At 44.7% G+C, this 14,580-nt stretch overlaps 1 protein-coding gene across 1 annotated transcript in view; it reads right to left on the bottom strand.

Moving 5' to 3' along the window:
• The window catches only part of STAT4 (signal transducer and activator of transcription 4), a 522,693-nt gene that overhangs the window by 309,449 nt on the left and 198,664 nt on the right, over positions 1 to 14,580 (bottom strand). The window contains exon 12 of the mRNA XM_069225876.1: positions 1,609 to 1,629. Within this exon, the coding sequence (XP_069081977.1) occupies positions 1,609 to 1,629 (21 nt within the window). The remainder of the gene's footprint in view (positions 1 to 1,608; positions 1,630 to 14,580) is intronic.

Genomic DNA, 14,580 nt, shown 5'->3' with positions numbered 1-14,580 from the left:
AATGACAGAGAAGAGGTGAGACAAGATAACTCATTATAGCCCACAAGGGCGGGCACTCAGAGGTACTTAGAGTTAGGGGAAACTTGCTACAAAATGAGGGGAATGAATTTAGTACAGTGCTTAAAATGGAAAAATATAAGTGCTGGTACTCTGTGCCAGAGTACCTGCTTGTTTCTGAGAAGTGCTGGTACTCTCCAATTAAAAGTAGTACAGTTTTCTCGAGATGTGCCGGTACTCCCCCTCTCAAAATAAAAAAGTGCCGGTACTCCGTACCAGACAGTACCGGCCCATTTAAAGCACTGATTTTGTGGACAGTACAGTCGCAAATTCCTAAATAATCAGGATAACACAATGAGCCTTTTCATTTCAGAAATGTTTACTATTTTCCTCAATTAGATAATTTTATTGAATTTACAAATTAAAGAAAAAAGGGAATATGTCAACATGGCTGTGGATGGTTGCAGAAACTGGTCTCATCAACAGGCACACAACTACTGAGATGCAAAAAGCATGGGCGGGTGCAGGAAAAGACTTATGGTTAGACCTTGTTTGCTAAGGCAGAGACACATGGGCGGATGGCTGCAGGGCCTGGAACACAGGAAAATTGCTCACACATAAAAAAAAAATATCACTGTTAGAATAAAGTTCACTACAAACACAATAACATTGTTATTACGGTGTCAAAGCAAAGCCTAAATCCCCCTGAACTTTGCCAGTTATGGTCCACTACAAAGCCATAAACTGCACACCCACCATGAACCATAACTGGCATGAGAAAATACCGATTACTAGCTCACAGAATACATGTGGCAATGACTTTCCACAGTGCAAAAACTTTGCTAATGACCAGAAGGCCACTGCATGAAAATGTTAACTAAATATCTTTGTCTAACTACAAGACATGAACAAACAGCATGGCATAAATCATATATACAGATCTGCATGGGGTAATCTGTTATTTATTGCCATTGTTAAGGGAGGGTAACGCTTCTTCCTACACTCAACAATGGTAACAATAGCAGCCAAGGCCCACTCCGCACTCAACAATGTTAATAAATAGCATATTACACTCTGTATATCTGCACATATGTAGATATTACAGATGAGTACTGGAGCATATGTGTCAAGCTCAGTTAGCAAGTGCATTTGCTTTCCTCTCCATAGCGCCTAATGGGCTATTGTCAAAATCTTAAACTCAAAGATCCCCACCATTGTTGCTGAAGGATTTGGATTTAATGGCATGACAGTATGTGTTATTTTAAGTATATCAGACAGGGCACATACATTTCCTTTCACTAGTTCATATATACATGAGTAAACTTGTTTTATTGTTATATGGAGGCACCTTTGGCTGATGGCATTACATTTAGTATGATTTGATTGGCTTTAGATTAGTATAAAAATATGATTTAGGTTGTTGATACAGAAGCTCGACCATTTAATATACTAGATAAGAGCAACTGTGAGGCAAAATTAATAACCTGGGATTAAATACTAGCATGTTGCAACATTGACCGGGCAAACACTTTTGACACACTGGGGAAATAGATGGGAGAATAGGTGAGATTTGAGCAGATATCTGGGTTTAGGTAATCTTATTCTTCTTACCTTAGGTTTGATGATGTGTCCCTGAAATAAGAAATCAAGAACATTTAGAACTCAGTTACTACACATCAACTCCATAGCATGCGTGTTTTTCATTAGTAGTGACAAAACTACATTTGATTCAGATTTAGTCTAATGTCACACATGCACAATATGTCAACACCTAGGCTTGCAGTACAGACATACAGAAAAGTGGGTAGGTTGGTAGATCAAGAAGTTAAATGCATGTGCTTAGATGTTTGATAGGTGTGCTTTGATAAATTATTGTATTATTTGAGACCTGAAAGTAGAAGAGCTTGATTCATACAAAAATAATTGTAGATTATAGAAGTAGAAATAGTCCTACACAAAGGTGCACACTCACAAAACTTTCAAGAAGAATGTCTGTAAAGCAGCATATTACAACTTTCATGGCGTATACGTCTGGGAAAGTTAAATAACTTTTTATGATGTTAGTATTCATGCATTGCAAAACTGTTCAGATAGTGCAATTCAACTTGGAGAATTCCATCTTCTCTATGTAATTGCACATTTTTATATATTTTGGCAGTCTACATGGAAAAAAAAATTCCATTGAGAAACAAAATTTACCGCAGTCCTTGTCATAGGAAAATCTCCTACAATTTCCAGGGTGGGAAGGGACTGGAGGAAAAATTTGTGAACTGCCACAAACTGATATTTTTGCAAACTTTTAAAAACTTTCAAGGCAAACATACCCCTTGCATGTGATTTATTACACAAATATTACAAGCTTGAGGGGTAATATTCTGCAGATGTACAAGGATTTGTGAGTGCAAGATATATCGTTTAAATAACTTGTACTCATAAATCCTGCAATTTACATTCATAACGGACCTTTATGAGCTTAGTTATCATTCTGAATTGGGCTCTGTGTGCTTGATAGTTGTAAATGCAGGGGACGCTCCTCCGCTATGGCACTGTGTTGCAGGGTTGGAGACAGCAGGCAGAGACTTCTACTGTGCCTCGGAGCACCCAGCCAGGGCGCTCCATCCAGTCTTAATGCTGCTTTCATGCTGCCAGCAGTGTCATGCTAAAAGCAGTGTTAGGATTCGCCGCAGGCTGGGAACCTGTGCCTGCAACTTCTGGCAGCCAGAGGAGTAGAACAAGGCAGTGAGAAAGGTGAGTTTTAAAAAACTTTATTATATTTTTTTGCCACCCCCACCATGCGCAGCGCCCACCCCTCTTCCCTCATGCGAGCCTCGACTGTGTACATGAACAGGATCTGCAAGAAAACAATGTGAGACACATCCATTACTACATGGAGTTTATAGAAAGTTAACTTTTGATGAATCCTGCTCATGAATTCAGCTTTAGCTGTTACAACTTATGCCAAATTTTTAGTTTCTAAGAAAGGGGGATGACCGGGAAGGTACATGATTTTATTCCAGGATGCTAGGCTACCATTTTGCATTAATTCTTTAATTCTACCTTTTCAGCAGCTACTTTAAATACAAAACAATGACTTTAAAATGAAACAGATAGTCCAAAAGAACACTATATATATTTGCAAGAGACATTCTAGGTCTGTCCTGTTTTGTATCCTGCTCCTCTGAGAGATACTCATTTGATGGTTGTGTATATGTTACAATCAAATATGGTTTACAGTTTTACCCTTTGTTTTGTGATGTTTCCATTTTCTTTGTGAAGTAGAAATTGGGAATTTGTTTAGTAATGGTGTAAATTAAGTTATTTAGTAGTAGTAATACTTTATGTGTTTGAATAATGAAAATCATTGCACATATATAGTTCAATAAACATCCCACAGCAGTATAAACTAAGTAAACACAAATGCAATTGATTAGTAGAAACAATAAAAACTTCACCATAAAACTAAGATTAGAGATTTCTTCCTAGATTAACATGTCCCTCTACTAGTCCAAACAATTATATACCAAACCCTTATATCAGGAAACTCACCACACATTACAATATCCATCCAATAAGATACAATAGAATTGACCCTCTTATTGTGAAATGACTAATTTACAATAACTAATTTAAAATGAAAGGGCAGCCATACAGAACTGACCAATAGATTTTCATGGACATGCAGACAATGCATTTACAAAGTGGAACCAAGGTTTTTCTTTTACAGCTCATATACGAATCGTGAAAACCTGCATTATCTGTGACCTTGTCACCCCCTAGTAATCAACCCTACTAGCACTTATAGAGTGGTTTTGTGTTGTTCAGCCAATACAATTCCCCTTAGCCTCCCTACTAACTTCTGACCTTTGCAGTAAAGAACAGACCTATTCCATCAGAGTAAGTCCATAATTTGGGAGTCATTTTGATAACAAGCTGTCCCTTGAAGCGCACTTCACAAAAATAGCTTGGACATGTTTTTTTCTTCTGCGAGGGCTGCGAAAACTAATCCCTGTGATGTTGCTTCACACAAAACCCTTAACCGTGCGCAGTTTGATCTTGAGTAGGCTTGATTGTTGTAATTTCCTTCTTTCAGGAGCCATTGACTATTAAATAGAGTGCAAGTTGCAGTGGCTATACTGGCTCTGAATTGGTCTAAGAGATCGGCGGCCTCTGATGCTATCAAGGAGCTTGATTACCTCGCAGTCAAGCAAAGAGCTGCCTTTAAATCTCTTTGTAATGTCTTCAAGGCTCTTCAGGGCCCTGGACCAATCCCTCTATAGAACTGCTTTTAAAAATACTCCCCTGGGAGATGCCTGCGTACTTCATCAGCCAATGTAAACTGCATTCCGAAATTTAAGAAAACGAGACAAGGAGGACGGGCTTTTGCAGTAAGAGCAGCCCATCTCGGGAATCAGCTCCCCTTTCCCTTAGATCCTCAGTTGAAATTTTTTTTCATTTCAAGAATGCTCTAACATCTTGGCTTTTCTCTCAGTAAGCATCTATTTATTTGTATTAATGTGTTGGCTGGTGTAGTCTCTATTTTTCCCCGGTACTTCTGGCTATTACCACTATGATACCTTTTGGGTGATAAGTGTACTCTAGAAATATAAATAAAATATAAATAAATAAAATAACTAGGTTGCTTTTTTCTAAATCCTGGATGCAACAATGTTGCGTTTGTCCAGCTTTCTAACAGTAACATCTGATTGTTTAGTTAACCGTTTGATATCTTGTTAAATAATTCCAGACATGGTAGAATTAAAGTTCACATGCGATATCTTGTTAAATAATTTCAGACATGGTAGAATTTCCATATGCAATTAATTTTAACTACCAGGTTGAAATATATAATAATATATGATTAACCGACCAATAAGTTATCATAAAAAAACAGAGTCTACAAATAAAGGGAACTTGCAGATATCAAAAGGCCCATTGACCTGGTGGTGTGGCCCCGATGGTGACCGAGTAAGTCGCACGGAGCAGAGCTCTGCAGCCCAAGTCCACATAAACTGATCCTGTCGACCAAACAGCCCCTCCTAGCTGCTTCTTGCAATGTGGGGAGACACACGTTTTATCAGGGGGATCCCCTTCATCTGAATTGCTTCCTACGAGATAACAAGCGGAGCTCCGTCTGCCTACGAGCTGTGCCGCCCTTGTGGTCGACGCAACGATACCGTATTTGTGGTACGTCAGACTGCGTGATCGCCTGGGGCGCCCAGTCTCTGCACTGCGGAAATGTTAACAGCGCCTGCAGAGCTATGTAGAGGCTTTAAACTTTTACTCTGCATGAGCGGTGCAGATGTGAACACCGCCAGCTGCCAACTAAGGCCCATCCAGAGCGTTGAGACCCGATGGGGGCTTGGGGGGAGCAAAGGGCTTGCCCGGTCTCCCCCCGGGCTTATCGGGCTGACGTGGTATGAACCACGATCACGAACGGGGATTGGTTGGCTGGCAGGATGGGGCGGTGGCTTAGGCAGGAGGATAAAGGGCAAGGGCTGGGTGTGGGCGGCCTCTTTGGCCGTTGTCACACCCAGTGGGCGTTTTGTCTTTGTGTCAAAGTTTTCTAGGGAGGCGTTTTTTGTAAGAAAGGAGGTGTGTTTGTGGAGTTATTGGGAGGAGTTTAGGTCTAATTTAATTTTAGGTGAAGTTTGCGACAATGGAACCGAATAAAGTTTTTATGGCATTGAAAGTTTTACAGGACGAAGGAAGGGAGGATTTAATTAAAGAGGGCGTGTTAGAGGAGGCTTGGGTGGGCTTGAAGAGACCGAAACGCCGTTCGGCGGAGGGTGTGTCAGCCGCAGTGGCTGCTTGTTCTTCCCCCAAATCGGGAAAGAAGTTTTTTTAAAAAAGTGTTGAGGGTCGGAAGGTCCGTCACTCACCTGATTTGGGGGCTGAGGTTAATTCTTCCTTGCCGTCGGTTTCGGCAGCACGGTCACGAGGGAGACGAGGGGGGTATTTCCCCCGGCAGCGAGGTTCGTCATTTCTGAGGCGGATTTCGTCAGGCGGGCGAGGCGCGCTGACTAGGACTGCGGTAGCAAGTGCGGGCCGCATGGGGGCGAAGGAAAATGGCGCGCATGTGCAATTGAGCACGCGTTTGCAAGCCCAATCGCCCGTGGAGAGAGGCGCTGAGCACGATTCAGGGAAAGATGAGGAAAGGACGTTAGCTGGCGCTCGCAAGATGGCGGCGCCCAGAATAAAGGTTCAATCGATGCCGGTCATAAAAAAAACAATAGTGGGCAAGCCAGATATGGCCGCAAATACTGGTTCACAGTGAGATAATGAGGTGGTACTTATTACTGACAATGAAGAGGAATTGCAGGAAGCTGACAGAAGAGTCATAGACCCGGTTTTAGGAAGTACGTGGGGTTTTCATGGCTCAAGGAGCAACAGGTTGATACGATGGATCCCTAGGGTGGTCAGTCCAATGATACATAAGGTTCAGTCATGGGAAGTAGGTAATCAGGCTGCATTTCAATTAGGTGAGCAGGTGGAGTTAGTGGATGACAGGGGGGCAGTGTTTAGAGGTATGGTGTGTGGTGAGGCTGGCATTTCGGGTATGCCGGACAAGGCGTATGTGTGTTTAGATAGTTGGCAACTTGATAGAGAGGGAACATCTGGGTGTGACGCATCACATGTTTTGGGCGAGCATGGGGTGCAGGCGATCTATCGGCAATCTGGGCGGATTGTCGGTGATCAGAGCTTGCCGGTGAAGGTCCGGGCGCCTTCAGAACATCGGCTTGAAGGGAGGGTGCGATCAGGAGCGGTCCATCCGACTTCGAGGGATGCAGCTGGTTCAGTTACGGCTCAGCCATCCACTAGCCAGAGCGCTGGTGATGATTGGGCTGCATTGGATGAGGAATTACTCGATTACGAAGAAGAACTGGAGGTGCCTGGCATGTCGAAGAAGAGAGTAGTGGGGGCAGGTGAAGTGCCGGATGTGGTTCAGGGCGGCCAGGTTCCAGTTCATCGTCAGGAGAGAGCAGCGGGCAGCTTACCTAGAGGTGAGGAGGGATGCGTTGGGTTTTTGAGAAGGCATAGTGGGGGTGATATTTCAGGGAATTTGAGTCGGGCTAATGCTTCTAATGTTGCGAGGGGCTCCAAGGAGCTGCAAAATAAGGTGGATGCTGCTATTCAAGTGAGTACGGTCACTGAAACGGAAGGTAAGAGGGGGGTAAGTGGGGGTAATGTTGATGTGTCATTAGAGAAGGATGGTGAGGGCGGTATGTCGGGTGCTATTTCAGGTGGGGACGTGACGGTGAGTGGTAATAAGTCAAAGAAGTTGCCTTATATGGGAGTGTCGATGCCTTTGGGGGCGCATCTCACTCAGAATTTGAAGGAAAAGATCTGGAAAGGGGAGTTTATTGATGTTTTCAAATTACTGCATAGGGAGGTCCAAGCAAAAGAAGGGTCAAAAGAAGAAGAATGGGAGCTAGCTAGGAGGCCTAGAGTCCCAAATACGATAGAGAATTGGACTTCGGCTTTTCTGATTTATGCAAGTGTTTATTGCGAAAAGCATCAGGATTCCTGTGAAGCGTTATTGAAATACATAGATGTGGTTCGGAGAGCTCAAATGAATTTTGGAGGTTTTGGTTGGTTCAGGTATGATGAAGAATTTAGAGCAAGGAAGGCAATGGACTCATCTAAATTGTGGGGAGAAATTGATAATGAACTATGGATGCAGTGGTTAAGGACTGCAAGAAACGCGCCAACGACACATAAAGCAAGCGGTTTGCCGGTGCAATACAAGCCCTTTCAGGGGCGTCCCACCCAAGTTGGGGTGGGTTTCGGGCATAGAGGGCAATTCCAAGCAAATGGGTCCTGTTGGTCTTTTAACAGCAGGTTTTGTAACAGGCAACAATGTAAATTTAGACATGATTGCTCCAATTGTGGTGGGAGACACCCTGTGTCCCAATGTTTTGGCGGGATGCAAGGGTCGTGGCATGGACAATCGTCAAGAGGAGGGGATAGGGGTAGAGGATTTACACAGCAAGTTACAGGAAAAGGGCCCTACTCCTATTAAATGGGATGTTATGGCTTATTGGTTGCAGTTTTATCCAAGGAGGGATGATGCTAAAGTTTTGTTTGATGGCTTTCTAGAAGGTTTCAGGTTACGTTACCAAGGTTTGAGGTTGAGGAGATGGGCTAATAATTTGAAGTCAGCAAGAGAACATCCAGAAGTTGTGAGAACAAAGCTGGGAAAAGAAGTGGATTTAGGCAGGATTGTTGGCCCCTTTTTAGAGTGGCCGCTGTTGAATTTGACTATTTCCCCGCTAGGTGTGGTTCCGAAAAAACAGGATGGGGAATTTAGGTTGATCCATCATTTGTCCTGGCCGGCGGGGGCCTCAATAAATGATTTCATCGCTGCAGAAGATTCAATGGTGCATTATGCGTCTGTGGATGAGGCTATTGCTTTGGTACGGAAGTGTGGAAAAGGTGCAGAGATGGCAAAGTCAGATGTGGAGTCAGCATTTCGATGATTCACCCAGATGATTTTTCTTTGTTGGGTATGCAATTTGAGGAGGCCATATATGTGGACAGGATGTTGCCTATGGGTTGTTCAGTTTCTTGTTCTTTGTTCGAGATGTTTAGCTCATTCTTGGAATGGTGTTTTCTATTCTGTAGCCGTGGTTCGTTGGTGACCCATTATCTAGATGATTTTTTCTTTGTTGGCAAGTCCGGGTCTGGCGGTTGTGGCAGAGCATTACAGGATTTTGAGAAGTTGATGTCCAATTTTGGTGTTCCATTGGCGAGTGACAAGACAGAAGCCTGTATCATGCCTTACCTTTTTGGGTATAGAACTGAATTCGGAAAGAATGGAAGTGAGGTTGCCTGAAAATAAAGTGCAACATTTGGTTTCTTTGTTGGAGGAGGCAGTGGCAAAACCAAAGATTGAGTTGCGTCAGGCACAGTCATTGCTTGGTCATTTGAATTTTGCCTGCAAGGTGGTTAGGGTTGGTAGGGCATTTTGCCGCAGGCTTGGTTTTTCCATGCGGGGAGCTGTTTTACCACATCACCACATTCGCCTTCGGGCATGTGTTAAGGATGATTTGAAGATGTGGATTGAGTTTTTGAAGGATTTCAACGGCGTGACCATGTTGGTGGAGGATGAAAGTTGGTTTTGGCACGTTCAGATTTTTTCAGATGCCTCCGGTGCTCATGGTTTTGGTCTATTTTGGGAAGGTCATTGGGCAGCGGAGGCTTGGCCTGCTAAGTGGAAACGGTCGAAGTTTAGCATTGCATTTTGGGAATTTTTTCCTTTCGTGGTTGCTTTGGCGATTTGGGGCAGGTTTTTGGCCAACAGGAATGTTGTTTTCAATGTGGACAATCAAACCGTAGTCCATTTGGTTAATTCCCAGAAGGCAAAAGATGAGAAAGTGTTGAAATTATTGAGGATTTTCTTACTGAATTGTTTGAAGTTCAATATCTTGTTCAAAGCTAGACACGTGCCTGGTGTCTCTAATGAAATCGCTGATGCCTTATCTCGATTTCAGTGGCAGAGATTTTGTGGTTTGGCGCCCGGAGCAGATGTACAGAAGACAGTCATACCTGGGGAGTTGTGGGCACTAGGAGAGTGAGGATGTTGGAGCTAGTTCAGCAATCTATAGCTCCATCGACGAGGAGGACTTATTCTCAGGCATGGTTGGATTTTCTGGAGTCAGGTGCGGTAAGAAGATGGGGTGAGAGTGATGTTATATATAAGAGACAGGACGATGCAGTTCGATTCATTATGCAACAGATTGAGTTAGGTCTGGCTGCAGTTACTATTTCGGGTAAGTTATCAGGGGTTTCTTTTTATGGTAAGTATTTTTGGGGTTACGATCCGGTTGAGGGTGAGTTATGTAAGAGAATTTTAGCTGGGTGGGCCAGGTCGGGCGGGGTGAGGTGTGATAGGAGGCGTCCTATAACTCATGATTTGCTGAGGGCCTTGTTGGGGTGTTTGGGTGACGTTTGTTTTTCCGAGTGGGAGGTCTCTTTAATTTCTCTTTGCATGTCATGGTTGTTTCATGGGGCTTTTAGGATTTCGGAGCTTTTAGGGTTAAAAGGGAGGCAGGGGCTCAGATTGGAGCCTGTACATGTGGGTGATCAAGGACTTTGCATATGGTTACCTTTTTCCAAAGGGGACCAGTTGGGCAGGGGCCAAGAGGTGTTATTGAAGGCATCACGATCCAAGGACTGTCCAGTGAGTTGTTGGTTGTCTTTCATGGCATTAGGGTTACATTCTTCTAGGTTTATATTTATTCATCAGGATGGCTCGCAGCTTTTAGCATCACAGTTTTTAGCAGTTTTAAGGATGGCAGTTGGGAAATTGGGTTTAGAGCCTAGTAGTTACGGTACACACTCTTTTAGGATTGGGGCTGCTACGGAAGCGAGGAGACAAGGCGAATCAGATCAGTCCATTAAGCAATTAGGCAGGTGGAGGTCTAGATCTTTTCAGAGGTATGTGCGCTCGTTTAAGCAGTAGTAGGTATTTTGGGGGAGTTTTTTATGCATGGGTAGTTTTTGTACAAGTGTTGATGATTTACTGTATCGCTCCTTTTACAATTCTCTCTGCTATTTTTTCTGTATGCTTTGATGGTTATAATTCAATATGTGTATTAACATATTTTTCTTGTAGGTTGCGTCGCGGGGCCGGACAAGGTGTGTGCTGTTTGGATCGTAGGTCACTCCTTTGTTCGCTGGGCGGAGAAGCAGGCTGCATCGCGGCATTTTGGAAGGCAATTGGGGCTTGATGGGGCCAGGATAAAGCTTAGTTGGGTAGGAAAGAGTGGCATGAGATGGGGGGAGTTACTGTACGTTTTGGCAAAAAGGTTGGAACGTGGTGTTTGTCCTGATGTATTAGTTTTACATTTGGGTGAAAACGATTTGGTTGCACTTTCGGGGATTGGTTTGTTGAAGACGATGAAGTTAGATTTATGTAGGATCAAAGAGCGTTGGTCAGGTACACATATTGTTTGGACGAGTTTTGTACCTAGAAGGGTTTGGAGGGGTGCTAATTCTTTTAAAGGGATTGAGAAACAACGAAGAAAGGTGAACAGGGAAATGAGGAGTTTTTGTAAGGATCAAGGTTTTTCGGTGCTTACACATGAGAATATTGGGGTCTCTGATGCAGAATTGTTTCGGCAGGATGGGGTTCACTTATCGTTTTTGGGTAATGAGTATTACTTGTTAGAACTTAGGTTGTTGATCGCTAAGTTACTGGGCGAAAGTTTATGGGATAAGTAAACATTTTTGGGTGGGGCAGGAAAACACCTGTGCGGGTTTTCCTGTGTGGCCTTTTGGGGGGGAAGGGGTAAATCAGAAAGATGAGAGGGCAGGGAGTTTGCACAGACAAGGGGAACTGGAGAAGGTGACTGCAGGACACATGGGTCAATGGTTGGTCGAGTCAAGGTGGGGATGGGACAAGGGGTAGTGCAGTGGGGTCATTTTAGAGGGAGGGGGAGGGGTTAGGTGATGAATTTTGTATTAGTGAGGATTGGGTAATTTTGTGAGGCTATTATGCCAAGGTTGTATTTTGCCAGACCTGTTATATTAAAGCGGCCTTTTACCCCTTTAAGCGAGTGTCGTGGTCATTTCATGTTTCGGCCCGATATACCATTGGAGGTGGATCCGATCGGCGGGCAAGATCTGAGTGCAGTGGCTGAGGCGGAAGCCGCACTAACTGCGATTCTGAACCGATTCTAACCACCGTCCAAGCACAGGCCGGGGACATAATCGCTACAATGGAGATCGCAACACCCGTACCAACGCAGCAGATTTTAAATTGAGTCGGGGCCTTTAGGAGATCATACCGTCTTGCAGCACATGGGCCCGTACGGCAAAAATAAGTGTCTAAAAATCAGCTGGCACACGAAGGAACATAAGAGGTGCCTCGGGTGAGCTCACAATATATACAGGTGGCCCTGACAGGGGCGTTCCGCGCAAGTGTTGTGTGCAAACTGTTAGTTAAAAGTGATCCCAAGAACAGATTGACTCAGAAACTATGCCATGGGGTGGGGGACCACATAATTGCCATAGCTTGGCAGTGAAACGTCCTTCGCAATAGAGGACCGGTACTGTTTCATTGCACTGGGGATTGAATGTGCCTGTAGCAGCGCTACTACTCCTGGTCACAGATTGATAAAGCTACTTGGACTGTTTCTCGTTGACCTGACCTAATATGAACAGGGGCTGTGCAGGACACCATTGGCTCCCTTGTCCCAAACTGTAACTGATACCCGGCACGGGGCATTGTTTCTAAGTTTGTCGTAGGTCTTGTTGCAAGTCACCTTTTAGGGCCCTGCTCATTCTTAAACTGCAGTCACTTCTCTGTTCACTTGCCCTCCCCGCAGACGCCATGTGGTAGCCGTCAGCTGATGTCTACACCAGCCAAACCTTCACAGTGAAGTGGTTATCTGATACTGCTCTTTCCTTCCACTCCAATCACAATATGGGACATGCGGATAAGCCCGTGGGTGGCACAAAGGACAACAATCACGGGATGTACTGGAACATACCTACCATCCCATATATATAAATTCGACTAAAACCTAGCGGCAGTGGTAGACATCAAAATGGCCCTTGAACTGAAAATCGATGCACTCCGGATAGATATGAACCCATATGATCACAGAAAACTGAAAGTCCGGGTTGAATCTGCGGATTCTACCTTATCTTCTATCAGACCTACAGTCTCGGATACCTCGGCACTGATCATGGCCATACAAGTTTAGGTGGACCGCCTCCATCTCCGCACCGAAGATCAAGAACGTAGATGGCGCAAGAACAATGGAATGATAGTTGGTCTGCCAGAACGCATCAAAGGACCAAGCATGGAACTCTACACACTATACAATATTAACATGGAATGTACGTGGTCTAGCTGGTCATGGGAAACAATATCAAGTGCATTAATATCTGCGTAGGCGTAAAGTACAAGTTGCATTTGACCTCACATCATTTGCCCTATAATGCATGAGACATCGATGGAAAGGTGCACTAGTAGGCACTACTTACTCTAGATACGCAAGAGGCACACTCATCTGGATAGCTCCGGGAACACCCCTAGAGTTAACACACATGAAGATAGATCCCGAAAGCAGATACATGATCCTAGAAGGTTGCAGGAGGCTGGCCTGGCTTGTAGTGGGTACCAGAGGTACTTACACCTTGTGCCAGGTCCAGTTATCCCTTATTAGTGTAGAAGAGGTGTTTCTAGCAGCTTAGACTGATAGAAGGTGGCTATGGCAAAGCAGTTTAGGCTGAACTAGGAGACATGTAAAGCTCCTACTATACCACTGGTGACATATGCAACAATATCATAAGAAAACACAATACACAGATATACTAAAAATAAAGGTACCTTATTTTTATGACAATATGCCAAAAGTATCTCAGTGAGTACCCTCAGTGAGTACCCTCAGCATGAGGAAAAGAAACATACACAAGATATATGTACACAATACCAAAATTATGCAGTAATAGCAAAAGGAAGTAATGCAAGCAGTGTAAAGTTACAATAGATTGCAATAGGAGCACATAGGTATAGGGGAACACAAACCATATACTCCAAAAGTGGAATGCGAACCACGAATGGACCCCAAACCTATTTGGGCTTGTAGAGGGTCGCTGGGACACAGTGAGGGTTAGAACAATAGCCCACCCCAAGACCCTGTAAGGTAGGTGTAAAGTGCACCTACAACCCTCAGAGAGCATAGAAGTTGTGATAGGGGGATTCTGCAAGGAAAACCAACACCAGCAATGCAACAACAGTGGATTTCTGGACCTGAGTACCTGTAAGACAAGGGGACCAAGTCCAAGAGTTGCGACACTGTCGAGAGTGGGCAGGAGCCCAGGAAATGCCAGCTGAGGGTGCAAGGAAGCTGCCACTGGATGGAAGAAGCTTGGTGTTTTGCAAGAACGAAAAGGACTAGGAACTTCCCCTTTGGAGGATGGATGTCCCACGTCGTGAAGAAGCTTGCAGGGGTGTTCCCATGCAGAAAGACCACAAACAAGCCTTGCTAGCTGCAAGGGTCGAGGTTAGGGTTTTTGGATGCTGCTGTAGCCCAGGAGGGACCAGGATGTCGCCACTTGGATGAGGAGACAGAGGGGGCATCCAGCAAGTCAGGGAGCCCTCACAGAAGCAGGCAGCACCCGCAGAAGTACTAGAACAGGCACTTAGAAGAGGAGTGAACCGGAGTCCACCCGAAGTCAGAAAAGGGAGTTCCACGATGCCGGAGGACAACTCAGAAGGTTGTGCACTGCAGGTTAGAGTGTTGGGGACCCAGGCTTGGCTGTGCATGAAGGAAATCCTGGAAGAGTGCACAGGAGCTGGAGCAGCTGCAATTCATGCGGTACCCAGCAATGCAGTCTAGCGTGGGGAGGCAAGGACTTACCTCCACCAAACTTGGACTGAAGAGTCACTGGACTGTGGGAGTCACTTGGACAGAGTTGCTGAGTTCCAGGGACCAGGATCGTCGTGCTGAGAGGGGACCCAGAGGACCGGTGATGCAGTCTTTTGTTGCCTGCGGTTGCAGGGGGAAGATTCCGTCGACCCACGGGAGATTTCTTCAGAGCTCCTGGTGCAGAAAGGAGGCAGGCTACCCC

The sequence above is a fragment of the Pleurodeles waltl genome, chromosome 3_1 (genome assembly GCF_031143425.1).
Source record: "Pleurodeles waltl isolate 20211129_DDA chromosome 3_1, aPleWal1.hap1.20221129, whole genome shotgun sequence".
In the NCBI taxonomy this organism is placed as follows: domain Eukaryota; kingdom Metazoa; phylum Chordata; class Amphibia; order Caudata; family Salamandridae; genus Pleurodeles; species Pleurodeles waltl.
The sequence above is the reverse complement of the archived record's forward strand: the minus strand, read 5'-3'. Positions and strand labels throughout refer to the sequence as shown.